This window comes from Varroa destructor, unplaced genomic scaffold, assembly GCF_002443255.2.
Source record: "Varroa destructor unplaced genomic scaffold, Vdes_3.0 BEIS01000005.1, whole genome shotgun sequence".
Classification (NCBI taxonomy): domain Eukaryota; kingdom Metazoa; phylum Arthropoda; class Arachnida; order Mesostigmata; family Varroidae; genus Varroa; species Varroa destructor.
The window spans coordinates 26,771,034-26,794,620 of NW_019211458.1; the positions used below are offsets into that span (position 1 = coordinate 26,771,034).

The window sequence follows — 23,587 nt, forward strand, 5'->3', positions numbered from 1 at the left end:
TGGATATCCCTAGACAGCAGCCAGCGATTTGACGCATCAAAAATACATTTCAGTGCCACGTCTACGCACTTGAAGGGCCCGATGTTCTAACACAGGGTGATCGTATAGAGCAGTGATACGCGCTCGTATTTTGCTGAGGCAATCGAGTTTCTGGCTGATAACTCCGATGCAGCGAGCAAACGACTGAGTTCTTCTACCGCCATGAAAGCAGGAACGGCAAGACTTAACTATCCTGCCACAGAGTTGTCTTAGAATGAACGGAATGATGATTAAGGTGGCCAGTTCGCCACATGCACAACTTGTCGTAGAAAGATTTTGAGGGCTCGTTATCGATAGTATACCATTTATGCTATATAAACATGTTTTTTCTTTTACTACTACGAAGAGATCTGAGCGGTACTCTGGCATAGTTTTCAATATATTCCTGAGCTACATGAGTATTTCCATTTCGGCTCACCTAGTATTGTATAGAAAGCGATGAATTTGGTAGCGTTAAAATAGATATTAGACGATTTCGAAGCGTGCCGCGGACTTTTAACGGATCCCTTGAAACACCTAGTGGGATTGAACTCTTCCAGGAGCCGTTGTTCTTTTTCAAAACATTGTTTATTGCGATGATTTTCTTCAGACTTGAACTTCAGTGAAATCTTTTCACGATAGTCACCTCGTCTTTGAATGTTACCATCCCAATATTAATTGTAGGACTAGCTGCATAAGGCAAATAGTGTACGCGACGTCTGCACCCTTTAGTGGCCTAAGTAACTGGCTGGAGCTTTGAATCAACTTTCAAGAAACAGAATGCTCGTAGTGTTGGATGAAAAACGCGAAGGTACAGAACGTCAGCAGGTAATATCACGCGTAATGAAAGCACTCTGTTGTCCTACCACGATCTGTTAGGCCCTGGTGCAGGTTTCAGCAATAAAACCCCACCGTCGTATCGTATTTTCGCAGACGGTATGTCCGTCTTCGCTTACGCACGTATATACAGACCCAATGCGTAATCACTTACCTATAGCGTTATTGTTGTGCTTTGAGCGACCGCAAAAAAGGCTTAAACTGCACAATTTTGACATAATGGCAGTTTTTTAATCGTTTTAATGCATTTTCGATAAGTAAAGTTAGTTATATATAGCGATTCAGCATAGCTAATTCTATGAAGCTACGAACTCCAGCACCATATCATATAATCTAAGGTTTAACGTACAACCTTAGTACCCTATAGATGTGGATTACGTTATGCCAAAGAACAAGCATGACTGCCTACACTACCATTAAGCGGTTGGTTTATTTGACGAGTTAGCGGTAGGGGGCGGAAGTTACATGCTTAACGTCAAGTTTTAACTTTCGTAAAGCATGTCATCTATGGAGAAATTCATTAACTAGTATTCGTGCTATTGCGACATCGACGATTTCGACAGCGACACAACACCAACGTAGAGAATAAAGAAAACCATTAATGCCAAAAGCATATTACGGCGTATCGGCAGCCATCCGGCGAGCGTTATTTTGGGTTGGCAGAATGTCGTCCTCTGCATCCAAAGAAGCATTGAGAAGGCTGATCTATTAAGTGGCGCCTGTAGATTTTTCCCGTTCAGTGTTGTCACTGTCTGCTCAAGCTGCTTGACGAAACCGTAGAACTCGGTCTAAAATAGCCAATAAACAGTGTTGATTTGATCGGAAAAGCTATAAAACGCATCGATTATTAAAAAATCACATTTGAATGATAAGCCAACCTAAACGACCGATAAAAGAGGTTCCAATAAGGCACAGGAGGAAACAGGTACACGTAGTTGTACCCCGAAGCCCTGTCGCTCGAGGGTATTCACTAGCCTTATATATGTATAAATTAACAATCCGATTGAACCGTCAAAGGAATTAAGGTTAACAATGTAAGTATGGAATTTCCATTACACTGCCTGTAGTTTATTGCTAGACTAATCGAAAGCAGACTATCTAACTTAGACGTGCTTTGAGACCGTGTCTATATTGAATGGCTCATTGCGCTGTCACAGGAGCCGTGTTAACTTACCCGGATTCCTTCAGCAGCTCCGGTGGACCCCCAGACGATGGCGTACCAAGGGAAGCATTCCATGAAAAGGTTAAATATGATGCGGCAAGCATGAAAACCGGGAAACGATCCTTCGAATATGAGGTGAATGTTGGCTATAACATTAATGGTACACATGAGATACCAGAAGAGCACAAGCGACGAGAAGAGCTCATCCAATTGGGACAGGTTGGCTTCCTGATGATGGAACAGGTTACGCAACTGAAGAAAGTTAAAACAGTTTATATTTGTCGTCAACCGTGGCGTGATACTTAGTAAATGCGAGCCTTTAGTTGGTAAGTCAGGTAAGCGAAACGCGACTATTATCGAGAGATAACTTCAAAAGCAAAAGTTTTCTGCAAAATATGATAACGATATGCAAATAATCTTTTTCTGCATTTGCTTTTTTTAAGTATGATCTCAAAATATAGAACGTGACACTAAAATCAATGAAAAAAACGAAAATGTCGCGCGATTGGATCACAGGTTTCCCTTTAATAAACGGTTCCTTCGGAAATCCTATAACCGTTAGTAGAGTAAAACGTTCTCACTATTTCTAAACGTTCACCATAAAATAGTATTTTATTAGGTTAGTCAAATACCGTGTACATTTTCCCTAATAGAATTGCTTAGTGGAAATCGTTGTCGCCCAGTTGTCCTGCAGTGAGTCCACCAATCAGATCCGTCTGCGCGGTTGCCATACCCTTATAACAGGAGTTTTATTCGTACGTAACCTATCATTGTACCTACCGCTTAAGGCAACGCAGATTGCCGTTTCGAGGCACAATAGCACCCCGTGTCGACAGCTTACTACGCAATGTGACGCTCGCTTTCGCTCACGCAACTAACGATGGGGTCTGAACCTTGACAAAGCAGAGATGGCTGACCGGAATCGAACAGGAAGCCAGCCGTGTTACGTCATCAAAAGAAAGGACGATAGCGCGTGAGAAATCAACGAGCCACGTCGAGTTTGCTAACGTAAAAAAAGACAAAGATAAATGAACGGCGGTACAATTTCCGAATGACAGCACACAGTAATAATAGGTCGCGTCTGAGATAAGCGGGTCTATTCATGATGTCGTTTCTTCCGAGATTACCTGTACCAAAGTTCGACCTGGGGCCCGTTCGTGTTGGTAAAGACTTGATGACGAGGCAATTCTCAACAATAATAGGGGGTTACAGTGAATAAATATTGAAAATCAGATAACGGGGCTTTGCTTCTAGCCCGTTCTCCTATAGAATGGTACGCATTTTTTTGGCCTGTTCGCTCAAGCCTCTCCTACCTTACATTTGTACTGCTTCGTGTATCATCGTTCGATGAAATGACCTTTTTACTCTGTCGGATTACTTTGAATGTAATTAATGCGGCCATAATCCAGGCTGAGCTCACTAGCAAGAGATATAAAACGAGCTTCGTTTTGTTGAATGTTGCCAGCATGTTCGAGATCTTCTTTCGTGTTCTTTACAACTATACGTAAAGAAATGATTTCGGATACCGCCAATTCGACACGATTGCGCCGTTGGACTGGATGATCACGACGCCTTTGCCCCTGCTTGTGCGTACGTGGATACGACTCAGTGCCCTTAAAAATGATCCGGATTGCCGCTGAAGCAAAACAATTGGGTCTCTAACACTGTTGGACTCATGAAGCAACAACAAACGACCTTAAAAGGCCATTCCTAGAAAGGCCGTTGGCCGTCATGGCGGGGTCAAGTGACTGGTTCTTACAGACACGAATAACGTATTTCTCTGCCATTCGCTGCCTGGTTGTGAGGAGAAGTCCCTGATTTCCCTTGGGTTCTTGGGACACACACGCGCTTAGAGAGAGCATCAAGAAGAAAAAAGGCTATCGTCATTTAATTATTGTTGTAGTTACGTAGGATTGGCCGCTAGCCAGATCGATTCGTGACGAATTCAGACGGGGTGCCACTCCAAACGGTGGAATACATATAGTTCGTCAATATATTCGACCACTTGCCATAAAGTGGCACCGGTATTGCCAATGGACGACATGTCTGAATGAGCAAGTACCGTGCTACACATGAATGTTACGTTTTTATATCACGAAACAACGAACAAAAATATGTAGTATAGTCGACGTGCGGTGGGTATTAGTCTCATTGCAGAATGACTGAGCACCCCATAAGGAAGCAAGTGTTGCTGTGTCTCAGCATGTAAAGTTAAAATATACGAAGATTTTCAGTTAAAATTCAAAGTTAATTTTTAAGAAATAATGAAACGGTATGATAAGTATATATGGCGTTAGTTGCACTTGGTCCTTAACTTTAAGGTGGCAAGGTTCTATAAAACTGTAGAAGACGATGTGTTGTTTTGCAGAAAGCGAACGAACAAGTCATGTTAAGATGTATTTCTGAATCCATTCGCACGCTGTAACCTAGGATAATATCACAGCGGTTTCATATCACAGGCCAAATATATTAAAAAAAAAAAAGTTTCTAGCGGGTGGATGGTTTTTAATAGGACAGAATCCCACACTGTGCAGTAGATGCCTCTTCTTATAATGTAAAGAACTTTTCATTGTTATTTTCAAGAACTTCGATGTCACCACTATTCGTTCGTTGCATGAGGACACATTGAACCCGTTTAGACTCCTGCGAAATGAATATAGGTATTACCTCATATTCTACTCTAGTAGCTGCCGTTTGATATTTATCTTTTTAGGGTGATTATCTTCGAAATGTAGTGAAATATTTAATTCAGTTGAGATAACCTTAATTCAGAGGCTACATCGCTTCTATCATACGCACTTGCGAGAGAGATGTCGTCGTTGAACTCTCTTCGAATTCAGTTATCTCTTGAGATCTCATCCACATGCTTAGGTGACTAATGTTTCCTATAACCATAGATAGTAACAAGCTGTACAGAAACACAACAAAGCTTATCGTGCCCATGATGACGGATCGTTGAATAAAGCCGTCAAAAGCTTTAAGAGTAGACGTCGCCTCTGACTGTCCATCGCCGTGGGAACCCAGTGCATCGAAATATTGCTTGATTTCCTCCTGCAAGCACGGTCGCGAAAAATGAAGCGTCGTCACATTCGGCCTCATTAGGGTCATTAGACCGGAGGGCACAATGAGCTACTTAGAACTGTGACTCATAGCATGTGACGTAAGATATCGCAATCTCAAATCAGAAATAAATAGATGATTCACTGGCGCCTGATAAGCTTAGTTTCACGATTTGAAATTTTACAGCTTTTTTTTTTTTTTTTGCTATCGTAACAAGCTAGATAAGCGTGAGGAACTGGTTGAGGATTTTCGAGCTTCGCAAAGTTCCGATGCGAGGCCATACCTGCTAAGCTAAAACAGCTTGACCCAGAAACCAACAGAATAGTGTGTTTTCTCTATAGAACCCGAGAGAATACTCTTACTGAACCAGTGGTCGTGACAATTGAAAGTACAATCGAGCTATAGACATTTAGGTCTGCTGACGAAAATGTAGATAAGTCTAGTAAGATCCAGGCGACCTGTTCTTTCTATTGAAGCAGGTCCTTGTGCTGTACCAAAGATCAGGTGATTCTGAGGACAGAGAAAGGATAGTCAGAGAACATCAAAAATTAAAAACTGACTTACCTGCGCATACAAAGCATAGTCTCCTCCAGCTCCTAGAACCACAAGCCATATGATCGGGATCATAGAACTGACTTTGATTCGGACGGATCGCTTTTCAGAACTGCACCACGAGTTGTAGTTGATGCGATAAAATACCACCAGCTCTCGTACCTGTGACGGGGTCGGGTTTATACGAAAAGCATATGTCGATCTAGTAAGAATGAGCTTACGATGCAAATGCTCAATAGAATACGAAGAAGTTTGCCAGCTGAGCGCTTTTATCATCAACTTTTACATCTACCAACATGATAACATGGTAGCGGTGCACGTATAGTGAGGCAACAACGAAATTTATATGTACGAGAATGTAATGTTTGTCTTGCAAACAACGATATGTTATGTCGGTCACTCGTTATACATGGGCGGGCGTTACGATTTTCTTTTTATCCGCACTATTATTTTTCGTGCGAATACTTGTGTATGTGTGGTTCAGTGCCTGAGCACCTGGTAGCTAGGAACGTTTGTAAGAATCGTGTATGATCTACAAGAGCATGCATCAACTTCATTATTTATTCCAAATAATCTCTATTACTGGCTTGCCATTGGGCTTATATTTTAACACTGAAATAGAAGAAAATTTTCTCCCAGACCAAACATTCTACATAGACCTACATAGTAAGCACAAACATCAACGATCCACAGTTTGATCGTAAAGTTTTGTCTTAAACGTTCACTGTATAACCATTTTGTGGACTGGCATGTATAAGTAAAATGAATTTCTGTGAAGTGTGGCCCACCTTATTAAGGTTTATAAAAATATAACCCATCGTGAATACTGCTGTCACGCTCGTCATAAGCCATTTCACATGATGCCAGTGGTTGAGCCCTGCAGCCATCGCCATGATGTTTTCAACAAGGTACGCAAGATTTAGAGCGGCAATGAAGGTGGTTACCAGTCTTCGCCAAAATAGATTAAAGACCTGATGAACAAATATCATGAGCTTAGTGCCGTAGCCACATATCGTAACGAGATCAATTCGTATTATTATTATTATTATTATACATTCACAATACCTACTATTGAACTATGTGCTTTATCTCACTTGCGTCATTTTGCGGTAGACGCGACGAATCGGATTCAAGCTGGTTTCGATCAGTTACCACTCGTAACAGCTTTTCAGAAGGTCCTGAACGAACTTACCCGACGTTTTTCGGGAGTGTACGTAATATGAATTCCAAAGACGGCAAGGGATATTTGGGGTGCAATGAAGATATCGTCATACCACGGCATCGATTTAACAAAGTTTCCGTGTTGCGTGCGCGGGTCAACCCTGGTGGTCATTCGGTTTGTCATCTAAAACAATCGAATAATGAAAGTGACACATTCGGTAGCTCTTCATTTGGTGAAGAATTCACATTATGCACATCGGTTTACATTGATATAACTAAAATTTGCTCATTTCGAAATTAGCAGAGTATTCAAACAGATCACTTAAAAGTCTAGGTTTTCTAAATTAACACTTTGTTGATCGTTTGAGAACGGTAAGCCTACTAAAACACCTTCAGGGCAATATTTGGGGTACGCCGCGAACTCGTGTCCATGAAATTACCAAGTGGTCCTTACATTTAAAAATTTTACAGAATGTACATTTCAGAATAGAACACACGTAAGTATGCATGAATAGTCCATTCAACTTGATTAGACTTATAAGTTTTTGCGTTTGGTAGATATTTTACTAGGAAGAAGTCATGATTATTACTACCTATCAAGGTACCTTTATGAGGCGTACATTGGTTCCCATCAGCTATCATACAGGATGGTACACGTTATGGAGCGTTCATGCAACAACTATATACATGTAAAGAACTCGGATGCTTTCCTAAACTGGGCAAATCTTCTGGGAACGCATGATATACATAGGTACAAAGCCATGCCAAAGTCCAGGATAGCGTGAACAATGAGGAACAACCGGATGATTGCAACTACCGAGTTTGATATGTGCCTGAATCGGTCCAATCGCTGAAAAGTGCCGATCGTTCCAAGATGATGTACTTACTAACCTAGAAGTCAAAACATCTGAGAAAGGAAATAGAGGATGTCGAATGAATCTAGCGCACAGTCTAACACCGGATGTTATTTTTGGCTTATGATACTATTCTAAAAAAAAGGAGCAAAGACTACGGGGCATAAGGACTAAACAGTTATTTTCATTGTACCATTTGTGCGAAACGCTAATTGGGACCAATGTGCGCTTTTACACGCTAATCGCCATTGAAGAACTATTAGATATAGTTATATCAAGAACAATGTATAAGCTAACGCTTTGTTCTAATGGTAATGCTTTAACTTTCATTCACAGTTTACCGATTCGTACGAATATTAGGAATTTTTGCGTCACGTTTCGTTACTGAAAATTAGTTTTTTTTTTTTTCCGCTTGATTACATATATAATAAGGTAAACGAGTGACATTTTTCTTTAGCCTTACCTTACGTTTTACTTGTTGTTCGAAGTTCCTCAACAATACAACATGGCCGCACCGCGTATCAATTGATAGTACGGCTTCCAATGTTTGACGTTTACTTACTCCGACTGTTTGTTTTGAGGAGTGTCTAGACAATTAGCCATCTAATTAATTAGTGATTAGGGACATAGTAATACCCAGCTAGCCGGATGGCATAGAGGCATTATGTGTAATAGTTTCGGACGACGTACAAGTCCTCGCATCGTACCCAACGTTGACGTTTGGCTAATTGACCTTCGATAGGGGACCGATATTGTAACTGCGTATTGGGAGCGTCCTTTGAAAGGCTCATGGCTAATTGGGTGTTGTACGATTGAGTCAGGGGCAGAAATAATGTTGAACTGATCGATGAAGAAACCTTGACCGTTGCTGAGCATCCCGTCTCGGGCTAAATGTGTCTCCATTTGAAAAAAGCGCCTTAGCTAAAGATTCATTTACTAAATAGCATCGGATCCGGTGCTGAAATTGCCCAAATACAGTATTAATAGGTAGGTTTTCGACCCATAAGCAGAATAATAACTAAACAGATATCAAGCGGTTGTTATTCAACAGGAATTAGATACACCGGCCCAAGATGCAACGTAGTGCGCCTCAAATACGATGCGGGGCCATGTGGTTGGTATCAAAGCTTACATTAATTTTAAACTCTTTAGTTTATATGACAGTTCAGTCGCATTTTTTTAAAAACGTGTTTTTTAGACACGAACTATATATATATATATATATATATATATCAAAAAAGATTGAGATAACTGAAAAATAACATGATTAAGGAAAACTTTCGTGATTTATTATTTTTGTTTGTTAGGTTTTACAACAGGTTTATAAATCAAGAGTGTTCGAATAAAGCCCATTTGCTAATCTCATACGAAACTTAATGTCAGACTAGTCATGGGTGGGGGAACGCTCTGTTTCGCCTTTCAAAGGTTTTGGAGATCTTAGATTGAATTATAACGGGTAAGATGTCGGCTGTTCGGACAAGTATTTAAGCAAACGTTTTCAGACAAACGAAGCAAATCTAATCGACTTCGTCGGTTTTCCAACTCACCGCATTGGAACTTTATGTGATGCCCCATGCGACGTAGACCCAGGCAACAGAAGTTCTTACCGTAACGGGAACAGTCTTACGCGTGCGGTTGTCGCAGCTCGTCACGTTGGAAAACATAGTCTTGTTTTTCCTGCCGTAATAAAATCTAACGCCGATTCTGGAGATAAAACTCGAAGCGTGCCCCTGAGTAGAGTAACAGGTATCAGAATATTAGAAAGTTGTAATACAAGTCTCATATGAATGCCGCTTTCCGCCATCCTTTTCCGTTTTTTTGTAAACACTGTTTATGTGTTTCTTACTTTTGGTGGTAATGTAACCATTGCAAATAACAATAGGCTAGATTAACGTAAATGAAGTTATATAGCCCGCGTTCCGTGATTACAAATTCTGGAATGAGTACGATACGCGGTCACATTGTGACTTGAGTGTGCCTATTAAATACGTAGTATATGCTGCCCCGCCTAACGTGTCGAAGACAACTTTGCTCTGTGGAAATAACCCTTCCCCACGAACAGATACATCTCATGGGGCGTGCTATGCTCTCAAAAGGACACGCTTACCTATGTTTCGTGTTAAATTTTAACATCCTCGGTTGTATTTAGGCCCGAAAATTAGATGCTAAATAATAGATCAACAATCTAAGTCGCGGAGGCATTCGCACGTGAACAACTATATAGCCTTTTTTTGGCGTCTAAAGTTGGAACATGGGTCCTTATATTTCCTCCTTGTATTTAGCATCCTTCGTCTCGTAGATACGTTTGAATGACGGCGATAATTAGCATCGTTTTTGACATTTGGAAGATTAGAGGAAAACCGTATTTCATAGGGCAAAGTTCGTTTAGGAGAAATGTCCTGAGGGGCTACGACGGAGACTTAATATGTTAGCGTATGAGAAGATTAGATCGCACATTTACTCGTTTACATGTCATTTGACTAATAAATTCATAAGAAGTTCATTCCAGTATGTTAACTGGCCGCCGCGCAGATACACGCCAAAGCACCCGAAAAAAAAAAAATTCCGCATCCACGAACACTGACCTAACCACTTAACCAGTAAGCATTTGTGACTTACGTCGACAAAATGCAGTTAACGGGTGTAGAGGTTTCTGGGAGTATCTGAAGCCATGTTGAAAAAAATGAACCCATAATCATTTTTTACCGAAAATTTTTCATATGCGTCATACGCACGGAGTCTGGTCTGTATCGTAGAAACACACGCCAGAAAAACATCCGCCATTTGCATGTGTTCTCATAATGCGATATTGGCAAACTCGTAACTGAGGTAACAAGGCTTTCGCGATGAATAATCCGTAGACGCGTTTCGGAAATTGGTAGCGGTGATTTGAATCAATATTTGTACACCTTAGCACAGAGTTAGTGTGGAGTCATCGAAATGGCAAAGTTGAAGAGTACGAAGATATCAACTGAACTTGGACTACATTCAACAAGTGAAGAATAGCCTAATGAAGAGCAATATCGCTATCTAAATACTAGGGGTTTATTAAATGTGTGATTCGACGGTTACTCGAATAACAGTGTGATGAAAAGAAGCTAATAGGCCTCCTTCTCGAATCGGTTCAACATGTCTAAACTGCTTGTGTTACAAAAGTAAGCATGTTTATTAAACTAACATAAGCTCTTGTAATAAGTCAAGTACTAAGTATACACATAATATTTTTAAAAAAATATTTGGTTCTTTCCTCTATATTTCTCTATAGGATTTGTATGTGTAATGCAACGAATAAACACTTGAGCTCTAAATCTACTTAAACTTTAGCTTAGTCCGTACCGTCTATCTGCGTTTTCCAAACGGCTACCACTGTGGGAAAGCAGCACATGTCACCGAAAACGACACTAAGCAAGCTGCTCCATATTTATTTGTCTTATTTTAAGGTTTATTTCAATATACGATATACGGTCTACGTTTACCGCAGACAATAGAGCTCAAGCAAAAGCAGTTGATCACCTTTTGATTTACCATACACATGACTGTCTCTGCCTTTTTGTACGCAGTCCCTTTTTAATGAAGTTAATTTCTTCCATTAACCAATTTATCGATGGTAAACAACGGTTCACTCATCTCACCACATTTACCACGATCTGTTTTCTGATCTCGATCAGCCATTTTTGGGTTTTTCGTCAAATATTCATTCTGAAATTTATCATTTGTTAGTTTGTCTCAGTTTTCGTTGACTTTGCAGTTCTTGTGCTAAGAAAATACTATGTATATGTTGCAGTTGAGCTTCGTTCTAATCTGGTCGAGCACCTACAAATTGATACAGTCTTGAACTTAAGCATTTGTTAATAAACGAACAGAGTCTCTTATATTCCAAAGTGGATATCTGCTACCGCCACTCTCAATCAGTGCTGGCTTGACATTGTGCAGCTTGTCCGTACGTGCGATGTAAGAACTAACTTGTCTTTTATTTACTAAATGGCATAAACGAACTTCGATGAGACCGAATAAAACTTACCCAGAGTGCAAAAAAAACCGTCTATAATGACAAACATTTTATCGAACTGAATTTATTACCTTCAGCACGGCGGAGTCAATAATAAATAACCTAATTGCTATTATCAAGGCTCCTCTCCTGACGGCGGTCGACGATCGATCGAAGAAAAACAAGTGAATATCGGCTAGAAACGGTTTCTGCGTATTTCTCAGTGTGCTCTTTAAACGCTACTTTTCTGCTCTACTTAATTGCTTTGGCTGTATGTGGCCAATTGGAATAACTATATGCGAGAAGCTAGTTACTTACGAAGTAGGCTGATGGCCGCATCTTTTTCTAGGCCTAAAACACACAGCATATATTCGCCTTCATGGTTGTCCATGGTTTTACGATGGGATCCTTTAGTTAAGAATATATAACTATACATTGCTTGATGACTTGCAGAAATATGTGATGGGCTAAGTTAAGCACCTAGTTTATTTTATTTACAGCGTGGCTGGCTCATGAGCTACGGTTCTGATGCAGCAGTGCCGTAGTGAAGAACTGGTCTTTGCCTGGTGGGAACTTGCCACTGATTCGATATGTTGCATTATTGCTTATTGTGAATCAAGTGTATAATTATTATAAAAAATTGAGAAGATATACATGAAACGTTTTACAAAGAGCGTAGTCTACGGTTTTTAGTTGTCGGCTTTTTACAAACGTATCCGTCACGGACATGTTAACTTGAGTCGAGAACAAAATGCACGATGCTATTGTCTTGATATGAAAATAATGTCTTTTAACATGTAATGTAATTTCGCCTATTCTTCTATTATTCAAATTAGAGCGAAAGTACAATATTTATGAAAAAAAATTAAACTTGGAAGCTAAAAGGGGCGATCTTACGATCCTAACTTCACTTAAAGAGCTAGTGTTCTTGAAAAAGTGTAGGGTTATGTTAAGCGTACTAAATGTCAGCTTGTCGAACAGCCAAAATTGCAGAAAAACATGGTTTTGAAACGGCACAACTACCAGCTTTGATCATAATATCATGAGGCTAAGATACACGGGGGATGGGGACGCATAGTGCAAAGTAGTCTTCTCGGAACCAATCCTACATTGCATCAAGACAATATAAACTAATTATAATGTTAGCTCATGATGCTTATAATAACGGATATCTTTCATCGCATATTTGACACAAATAGATGGGTTATACGCAAGGTATAGTCATGCCATGGTGCTCCATATGCACGTTATTCGAGACCGACAATACGTTTCATAAAAGTCAAAATATGTGTATAAAGCAGTTGATGAGCATATGATTTTCGCTTCGACATGTAAGATGTATTTGTTTAATGATTTACAGTCATTAATAGATCTGTGGGGAAGGTTTATTCATTTATGATCTATTATATGTCTGAAAAACAACTCGTTCTAGAATGGAACTTGGAATACTTCAATTATATAATTTAACTCAATTATATTGTTGAAGGCACACTGAAATGAAGTCAGTAATATTCGTGTTCATGCAAAAAAGATATGATGCAGAATTTTATGATGCAAGGAAGCCTACAATCTTTTCTGTGTTATAGAATTCGTATAATTAATCGACATTGCCTTTGCACAAGAGTACAACGAATCCACGGTATCTAATGCTAATTTGGGATTGTTACAGACGCCTAATTCTAACGTTTGTTATTGAAAATGTAAATTAGATATTTATCCAATTTAATGTAAGGCAAAAAACTGAACTGAAAGGCTGAAAACGCTATAAACAAAAACGAATGTCAGAGTTAGACCTCGAACAGAAACTGCGGCAACCGCATGTTCAACTTTCTGCAGTGACGAAGTAGACTGTTATGAGTGCTATTTAAAGATAATTAGATATTAACGGTTTTTACCTTTAATGAGCACTTATTTCCTATCAGCCTATTATAAGTACTCGGGTTCTTATTATCGAAGCTCTAGACCGAGGGTAAATTGGCTGATCCGCGACTAAATAGAACGAAATAGTTTTATAAAAAAAGAAAATCTGTGTCGAACTGTATGTAGAAATTGACTATCAGGTTTACAGAAAAGTACGCAAATATTTACAAAATCTGCGATTTAAGTAAATTCAGAGTCGGCCATGATGTAAATGTCGTCTGTCACTCGATTCCTATTCGATCCGATTTTATTAGGCAGAAAATCTGTGAAGCAGATGTATTAATTAACTGGAAATGTTGGGTGGTGGGAAATGGAAATTTGTAAATGTATAATAACAATAGCAATGCTGCTTTGTGATTCTTAAAAGTGGAACATACGAGAAAGACTAAAATGTTACCTGAAACTGTGAAATGAAGTCCAATCTTTTTTGCCTCATTTGTAATAGAGTACAATCTATTTTTCTGTGCTTAGCCTGTAAGAATGCGCTGTGCTTAAGGCGAGTTATTAAATGTTTTTAATTCAAAATATCTTATATACTCTCTTGTTTAGAAATGTTAGCATCATTAGATTGATTTGATCTAATTTTACCCAAGTTTGATACATTATAATAATACGCAACATCAGTGTATTGCTCGAATTACTTTACGCCACTTGTCTAGTTACCTTATTCGGTAACTGTACCACTTATAATTTCTAATCATTAACGTCTTTGCTCACCTATTATGCCATATCAAGACATCGTGCTTGGAAAATCTGTGTCTCCCTCAACGATTAGACCTATTCGGTAGATTTCATCAGATGTTTGAAATAGCTCAGTGCCTCACAGTCGGTAGTAAGCTTGCCGTTGTGACGGTAAAACTACAGTAAATGTTTTGAATATTTCGGTCCGTTTGATATGTGGTTGGCTACACGAGTCCATCCGCGCGATCAGCCATGCTAAAAAGTTTATCGAACCTTAGCCGGCTGATAATAGGGCTTCTCTGCCTGGAGAGATTTTCAAATCATATTTTATATCTGAAATGGGGCGCAAATACTAGCTAAATCCTCATACGACCTTTTTCCATTCCTTCGTAGTCAGCTTTCGTCACCTCATCGCCATGGACAGGCTTACACAAATAACCATTACTTCAGGATGTTTCTCCATTCAGGTAGGAGCAATATGCGTAGATGTGCGACTATGAGTGTATTATCACGATCATTTGTTTGGACCTTTGTCAGGTATATTCACAATTTGAATAGGCAAAAGCAAACAATACAATTTTCAATATAAAAACATGAACCTTGGCGCGAAAGTTTTGCGGTTGAGGTCATTGGAGAGCAGTGGCCAAGGTAACGACCGCAATGTGCACTGCGTTGCGGGCGCCGATTAGCATCTCTAGGCTCATGGTAATCGCCTACTGTGCATGAACAATATTTTGACGCATGTGCAAGATACCGAACAATGACGTGCCGATTTTTCCTTGTCGGCCTTCTTCAGGTATCATCCGTACTTGCACCTTATTAAAACAAGCTGCATATGCTAGTTTTTTCGTCATACTTATTAGTTATTTATATGCCAACAAACTGAGCTCACTTTTTAAATTCCTCACAAAGACCAGCTGGTTTTTAGCAGTAACGTGCTCTTCACGAATGCTGTAAGGCGCAGACTTGCCGCGATCCAGTCAAAAAAACTTGTTTGTTGTCAGTTGTTCCTAGCTTGGCGAAAGGTTAGTGGGTAACGTATTAGATCCGGACCCGGGCGTAGACGGATTTAGTTTCGTGCTAGGGAACAGCGATTTGTCTGATAAAATGCCTAACGGTTATGCCGGACGTAGAACTCGAAACACAGAGATAGCAAATACAGCTTTAAGAACTATCTTGAGGTTAATGCAAGTGAGTACTGTTTGTTAAAGAAACCTTAAATAATAAATTTTCTCTAATTGCTACAACACCGTCCTTCTCCTTGGAATGTACTCGCGATACCTTAGTAATTAGAAAAGTCAACCCATTCTAGTTTTCTTCCACCAAACTGTGAGCTGAGTGATGCTGCACCACCTCGAGATCTAGTTGCGTCCGTCTGAAGGACATTTATTGTTAGATACAAACTGTCCACATAAGGGCAAAGGATAGCCAAGGCCTACTTTGGATGAAGGCAGTTTTTGTTGAACAGTACAAGATCATCTGCATAAAGCAGTACACCAACCTGAACCGGTTCTTGACGGCACTAGGCAGGTCATTAAAAAATACAGAGAAAGGCAAAGGGGTCAGACTGTTATCCTGTGCCTTTTCAATGGCTTGAATGAATGCCTTAAGTTTTGCAATCCCATCATTCACTTCAACCTGTACGTTTGTGTGTACACTTATACGTTGCGTGTCCGAATGGGTATGTTTCACGGCAACTTTGAGAATTTCATTGTTGTAGGTTGACCTCGAGGACAGCGTCACTCAAGATAGCGTTTTTGAAAAGGTTACGAGATAGCTCAGATACGTACGTTACTACAATATCCAATTTACGATAGTGAATTCCTCGTATAACTTCTTGAAGACCTCGAATAAGGCGATGACATTCTTCGTTGACGGACATCATTGCACAAAGTTTGCACCAAAGTTGCAAAAACTGGTGGTCCGCACCTTATGAAGTACGGAAAGATTTCGGGTGTTCTACTGTTTTATAACGAATGTGCTGTTATTGTTTAGCGTTCGTTTGCTATTTCAAACCCGTCAATAGGCGGGCACCACGCCTCTCAGGGGATCGACAGCCTCCAGCGATTTCACTCCAGTAACTGGATGCCATTCGTTTCGAGCAACAGCTGACGGGGGCGCATGCAGAAATCCTAAGCGCATTAGTAGTGCATAGATATTTGGAATGAGTTCTATAGGTAACAGGTCCCAGGGAATCTACCTTTGTGTCGGTGATTGGAAATGCTTAACAATTACAGTTCTAAAGGAACACGACCTCCAGCTATCAAAAGTCCTATACATTATTTTATCCCAATGCAAAGTATCAGGGAATAATGAATTTGTGCAACGATATAGTTTAATGTTGAGAGTCAAGGTTCAGTAATCAAGTTTCTATTTGTCGAAGATGAGACAAATCTCGCCAGTAAAAATATATCGAAAATATATATTTTTTAAAAAATATCGAGGATTGTTGAAGAAAAAACGAGGCAAAGAGTCCATCAGCAAAGCAACAGTTAGTTGTTTGCGGAGTTGAAGACTGCAGAGCAGATGATTACATTTTAAAACTTCGAAAAGAAGAACAAGCTGCGGCAATTACAAGAGCTTCTCGTCTATGACATTGGTCTGTTTCGAGTGGAGTTTTCGCTAACAGTAGTTGCTCAGGTTATATTTAGAGTACAATACACAAGAAAAGCCAATTAATAGGTATTTTTATTGTAATTTCATAGAAAATGTTCAAACTAATCTAGTACTGAACCTATAAGAAGCGTATTGTCTATATTCCGATTTGCTGAATGATTTCTGTGATTTAACTTGTTTTTGTTCTGTTTGAAGTTCTGAGATGTAGTCACGTTCACTGTAGTTTGAAACTTTCAAATTTTCGTTTTTGAAATGTTTATAGCGGCGACAAAGTATTACTTCGTTGAAAGTTTCCTGAACCGTTCTTTTCATCCGATCCTCGATGAATTGCACCAGTGTCCTTCGAGATACGGGAACTTAAGCACAAGTTTCAATACTCTTTAGTACCTTCTCCTCTAAACTATTTTCTGATAGCATGCAATTGGCTTATGGTTGCCGATAGCCAAAAATGTAGTTCAATACTCACAAAATTGCTTGTATAAGTGGTGTGTAATTTAAAAGATAAATAGCTTACGGAACCTGATAATAACCAAATGGGTCTAGATCTTATTTCTCTTTTTTTTTTTTCGATGATTCTAATATATATGTTGGTTTTTGCTGGATATTGAATGGAATGTTTGTGTGTATCAGTGCAGATAGTTACTATAACGAAATAACTTCAATAGAAAGCTCTTTTTAAAACTACTTAAAAAAGGAGCTAAGGACCCGACTAACAGTAGTTACTAGCCTCGTAGAAATATGTATATAATAGTTGAACTTTTCCTATTACCTTTCTATATTTTTTTACGTTGAGCACAATATTTATAATGATACGAAACCTGCGAAAAGCATGTACAATATTGTACACTACTGCACAGTAACGTATTTTTTTAAAAATCGTTGTGAAGCTCATATAAAGCTTTATAACTCTTGAATTGTCTCCGGAACCAAAATTTGATTGAACATATAACCATAAGTTGTTCGCGAGCTTTAACAGTAGAATTTAACGTCGACCTAGCATAAGCTTAAAACGGAATCGATGCACCGTTGGAAAGTTGGGAACCAATTCTGTGTTTCAATATATTATACACGAAGATCCTACAACTATATATAGTACCGACGATTTTCAAGTGAAACGAGTCCAAGATTCTAGATAACTTTAAGTAAGAGACAAATCAAAGATAAGTTAAGAGTAGGTACGTGGATACGCGGCTTTATAAAGCGCACAGTGGATGAGAAGATCATGTTTAAAGTAAAGGGCACTGTGAAGAGTTACGTCGATTCTTAGGCCTATAAACTGAAAGCTCTATGAAGTATTACAGCATCGTATATATTCTTCTTATAGCTCAACGTTTTGAATAAAGATTTAATGATCGATCAATGATTAATTTTAGCGCATCATGATAGACACGCTCGATACTAGTTTGCTTACTGAGCTTCTTACGCAAACTCATAACGATTGAACGATCAAAACGCTCTTAATACAGATGTCCGGTGCTTTATTACGAGCTTTTATCGTTGATCCGTTCCAAGCACCGCGTGGCCGAACAGATGAACGGAACTCAAGTAATGTGTCACCTTTGTCAAGTAGGTCCAGCGGCCTTTGCAAAGTATATAACGTCAAGGATTGCTCGACGGGAAGCTTATTCCTTATAGAACGAACGCGCAACTGACGGAGAAACGCTTTCTATGTTATCATCGTTAGGAGAACGTTAGGAGTAGGAGAGCATTCATAAGTGGAGGTGGCATGCCTTATTTGAGACCGTTACTGACTCGTCCACTCACACATAGAAGAACCCATATGCACGAGTCTGTCGGAATGGTACCGCTATGTACGACGACATTCATAAAAGCTTGAAAAAGTGCTTTTTGCAAGAATTGTTGACGAACTATTTGCCTGTAACATTATTTTGTTGCTAACCTGACAATTGAAATCGCACAAGGTTCTACGCTCGCTGGCAGTATGTGTTTGAAGCATACTGCCCCCGATGTGGATCGACTTAAATGAGCTCTATTCAAGGTTACGCCTATTGCGTTTATGTGTTGATTGAACGTGTCTACCGATTGTCAACGTCTTGTAGATGTCGCATCTTTCGAAGTATTCTATTTGCACTCTGCGTTGGTTAAACTAATGATGTACGAACAGATATCCCTTTCCGTTGATCGCTGATGTCATAGGGTATATATCTCGTAGGGCTCGTAGGAGCTATCAGCGGGTCGATTGCAATGGGCAGAAGCATTTTATGTAAAAATAAAGGTTTTCGGCTCGTATTGACGTAGCTTGTGGCGAAGTCGTTGTTTGCTGTTGTTTGTTTGCTAAGACCAAGTGTGGTTAATAATAAAAACAGAGCGGTACAAGGATGTCATTTCTTGTGCGTTTTCCTGATCAAGCTAGACACGAATATTTGCCCAATAGATAGGACCAGGGTGTCAAACAGCCTGGAACTTCAATTGATTGTCAATACGCTGTCAGTTAGTATAAGGCAGTAGCAATAGGTCTTTGTTTTGTAATTTGGCATGCGCAACTTAAACACAGGAGTATGCGGCACGAATAACGTTAGTCTGTAAAGTTTTAAACCACCTATGGAGGCTTTCGCAAACGATTTCGAAGGCTCGATATCGTAAATAATTTATGCGTTCAAGATTCTCTTGGTGTAAGTACCCGCAGTTATTTAAGTCGTTCAAAATGAAAGCTGTATGTTACTCCGTAATGTTATGGAAATTTATGGCTTATTTATCATTCGACGATTCTGTGCGTTGGCATATAACGTGCGTTGGAGCAGATACATACTAAAGCATCCAATTAGAGAAACTGCCTTGCGGTTTCTCTACCGTACTGCAGAAACTTTATTACAGTATTGCCTCTTTTTTTTTTATGACTTCTTCAGTCGCCAACTAAGACAGAAGAGGGGAATTCTATTTTCATAAGTTAACACTGAAGGCCACCACACGAAAATAGAGTGGGTTGGGACGGTACAGGTTCAGCCGAACGTTCAGCGGATCTAGGCGCTATTATGAAACAAAACGAGGTTGCATTCGTTAGGTAGACTGCAAATTTGTAAGAATCTAATGGAGGGTGGCGCCTCGTTAAACTGAACAAGTGCACTTTGAAGCTTGATAAACGACATTGTTGGCAGAGGCACAAAAACCAACGAACAACTTTCCATAATAGGTTATGCCGATCGGAGAATTCGGACCACAGTAAATTACACAGCCCCGTGCCTGTGGTTTATAAAAAAATGAAGAGTGTCTTTAGCCTGTGGCAAGCTAAGTACATATCATATAGACAGTGAATTGTACATAAAGTTGCTTTCATTTGGATCTAGCCCGGTCAATGTTAAACTTCATAAGAATGACTATCGTAGATATGTGTACGAGCCCGATAGGTAGGCGATGCGCTTGAATTGCCTAAACATATGCTAAAAGTATTTTTCCTCTTCGTATCATTGTTATTGTCACTAAAATAAGCGTTATAATAGCAGTTGTTTTGCTATCCTACAATTACGATAGTTTTGTGTTATGCACTTAAAGAAAACTCTTCTTGCAGCAGGATCAACGCAATTAGTAGAGACCAAAAAGGAGTATTTGGGCCGTTAGCTGATTTTTACACCATTTCGTCACTGGGTGTTCGATCTCATAATCAAATATGCCGCGGTAAACTTAAGCAACATACATGTGACACTTTGTTGGCAGCTGGAAAACTTTAAAATCATCTATGATGAATTTATCGGAACTTGTTTAGCGTTTTGCCAGCCATATATTATTTACAATTTTGGTTAGCTAAATTATTAGGGTAAAGTTACTTTCCAACGCCAAATGTCCGTCTGGCAACCTCTTTCTTTTCATTCTGAAACCTGTACGAGCTGGTGGCTTTGTTGTGTGTTTTTAAGATGCCATTTTGGCTAGACAAGTTCAACTAATGAACTACTTAACACAAAAGACCGGCGTCTCTTTAGTTGACGTCTTCTCACAGTTGGTACAATATAAATCAGTTTAGAGAACAGACGCGTCACGAATCGTATCGAAGTCACAGATTAAGAATAACGTGCCACTGCAAAACGCTATTAAACTGAAAAAGATCTGACAATCGATCAGAGCTGATCGTTGTCGTAATGATCATAGTCATCTGCTGAATACCGTCTGCGATTTTTTAGTAAATGCAGATTAAACATTATCGTTCTTGTGTACGTCATCCGACCAAGTTTTTATTTTAGCAATTTTTTTAGCAATTTTAGATTCTCAAATGGTACCTGCGTGAAAACGTCGTAAAGCTGCGTATACGGTCCTTTCATCGTCATTATACCGCACTTTCTGCACCGAACGGGCACAGAGTTAAAGAAACTTTTTCCCACTGTGCCTTGGCTAACGGAAGCCTGAATTTTGCACGTAAGCTATAATTTACAATCATTGCCAGATTGAAACAAACATAATTTGCAAAAGCCAATGATAGAAATAGTGAACTCGGCACCAAGGAACCAGTTCTATACAAACAGGATTCGTAGGTTTTACGATACCTTTTTTCGAGGCAGTTTGTATCTTGTAGTTTAATGCACGATACACTGCACCATGGTGGGATGAGTTGCACATACGCCAACGCCTTATGAATTCAAACCAAAATTTATCATTAAACCATGTGCTCAGTTAACTTTGAATACCTCGTACTACTGCCAGCACCATATAACGTTGTATATTGTGTTGGGCAACCTGACTGCAGATATGATACCATTCATTAGTGCATATAATAGTTAGAATTATTTGTTAGAAAATGTTGTACATTTCAAAAGCTGACTACGGCCACAATAGGGGGATCGATGTCGGTACCTGGTGCGTATAGCTATACTTGTCGACCTGAATGTTTCGATTGCTGGTACAAATACCAAACGCGAAGTCGTCAATAATAACAGAGGTTATGTTTAAAAAAAACCATACCTTCGTTGCTTTCTAACCGCACCCGCGATCCAATTAACGACGGTGCCGTCATACCGCCATAGCCCGGCAAACGTATCGACGTATCAGGCATTAGAAATGTAACGATTTTACCCAAACCGTACCAGGTTGTTGATATGTATTAACGGCTGATCGAAACTTACAGGTATCCATTCACAGGCAATAGTAAGAAGCCGAAATCAGGATTGGGTACACGGGCTATCGTTTTCATATGTCTGACAATAGCGATCGAATGTCTAACCTTTTGATTAAATATCCAGTCAAAATCTAAATAATAGTTAAGTGAAACTTCCTATCCCTATGCCAGGGGCCACTTTAAAAAGTGTCTGAGGTTTTTTTGTTTTTTTTAACAAAACTACTCAAGTTAAATGAACATGCACCGTAATGTCTCCTTAGTTTACGGTCATGTGAGTAAAAACAATTTCGTTCGGTACCCCTTAGCTTTGCTCCCCTTTTTTAAATATATTAGATTTATTTACTAAGCAGTGCTGAAAACTCAAATTAAGCGAATTTTGGTATGTTTATTTTCCACGTACTCTCTCAAAAGCAACACTCGTGCGGGCAGTCGCTGTGCATACTATCAAGATCATAACAAGTCATCCCAACGTGGCTATTACTCGACATGTTGAACCAAAGAGCAACGTCAAGCTCTAATTCTGTTGGTGATATGGCATCGCAGGGATTGAGCCGAAAGTGAATTCATCGTCGCTTAGAAAATAATTTTTGTCTTAGTCATGAAGAGTTTTTGCAGATGGTGCGGCTCGGGAAAAACGAATCAATAGAGTAAAATTTGCTTTCATCAGTCGATTGTTAACAAGTTGCTTATTACCCCACGCCCTAGAGAATCACGTGACTTTCATTGAAGTCTTCCTGATTGGGCCGCATTAAAAATTTAGCGGTCGTCGATGTTTTCTGATCTACTTAAGGAACTGATCGGACTCTTTTAACAACTGCCTTGTGAGGCGAATTGTCCACACATCTAGCTATGTCTAGCTGTTTCGTTCCAAAAGTATCCAGTCAAAATATAAATTATTCGATGCTCAGACGAAATGGTGATCGAACTGTACCAAACATGGCGCCCTTTAGGGTTGTCAACAACATTTCTGAATCTTTGGTGAAACTACTTTTCTATAAAGTGAACTAATCCACGTATTATAGTTACTGTCTAACCTAACTTCGAATTAATTCGATGTTATTCTCTTGAAGTGAAACCAATACATAAGGCAGAAGTCGTTCGATTACATCGCCTCTTCAGGCCTGATTTGATGCACCATTGGTCCAGTTTAAAGGTTAACCATGACGAGAAGTAGGCTCACTCTGCTTTTTGAGACTATGTAATAAGATAACCATTTTTGTATTCAAGCTATATACTTTCATCAGCGATATTTAATAGCGATGGACACATTTCATTTCGTGTTGGAAAACAGGCGTCTAAAGTAATGTGTAACTGCGTGAGTAGCAGACGTACTCACCCAAACATCGTTTTACGATGCATGCCTTTCCTCAGTTTGGTTTCTTCTTTAGATTTTCTAAGTGCGTTTGGCAATCAGGGAAGGAATATTGGGAAAATTTGTAACCTAAACACCCTAAAAGCATATTTGTTAACGCTCGGCATGAGCCAGGTCCTAGAAACAACAATGAAGGTGTTGCTTCTTCGGCAATAATTTGAAGATTGCATCAATTCAGCTTTGATGGGGGGTGGGTCCTACTACACCTGTTACCATCGCTGCTGACGCCGGTCATTCGCTAAGAATCGGCCTGTTTCACGTCGCATGCACTGCTCTACATGACGTATCCAGTATGATAGCGCCA

At 39.5% G+C, this 23,587-nt stretch overlaps 2 protein-coding genes across 8 annotated transcripts in view; one reads left to right on the top strand and one right to left on the bottom strand.

The window, feature by feature from the left end:
* The window catches only part of Dpp10 (Dipeptidyl peptidase 10), a 329,746-nt gene that overhangs the window by 37,569 nt on the left and 268,590 nt on the right, over positions 1 to 23,587 (top strand). The gene's annotated exons all lie outside the window — the stretch shown is intronic.
* LOC111251704 (uncharacterized) lies at positions 1,226 to 23,569 on the bottom strand. 4 transcript variants are annotated; one of them, XM_086991342.1, is made up of 8 exons: positions 23,248 to 23,569; positions 21,343 to 21,425; positions 6,822 to 6,974; positions 6,418 to 6,600; positions 5,642 to 5,791; positions 4,817 to 5,068; positions 2,030 to 2,269; positions 1,228 to 1,643 (listed from the first exon to the last, which is right to left on the bottom strand). In XM_086991342.1, the coding sequence occupies exons 3-8, from the start codon at positions 6,972 to 6,974 to the stop codon at positions 1,392 to 1,394; spliced, it is 1,230 nt and encodes a 409-aa protein (XP_086847468.1). In that variant the 5' UTR covers positions 21,343 to 21,425; positions 23,248 to 23,569; the 3' UTR covers positions 1,228 to 1,391. The 4 variants fall into 4 exon arrangements, with proteins under 4 accessions (XP_086847469.1, XP_086847468.1, XP_086847467.1 ...); XM_086991341.1 differs by lacking the exons at positions 21,343 to 21,425; positions 23,248 to 23,569 and adding exons at positions 7,396 to 7,697; positions 8,108 to 8,805; XM_086991343.1 differs by lacking the exons at positions 4,817 to 5,068; positions 21,343 to 21,425; positions 23,248 to 23,569 and adding exons at positions 7,396 to 7,697; positions 8,108 to 8,809 and having other exon boundaries at positions 1,226 to 1,643.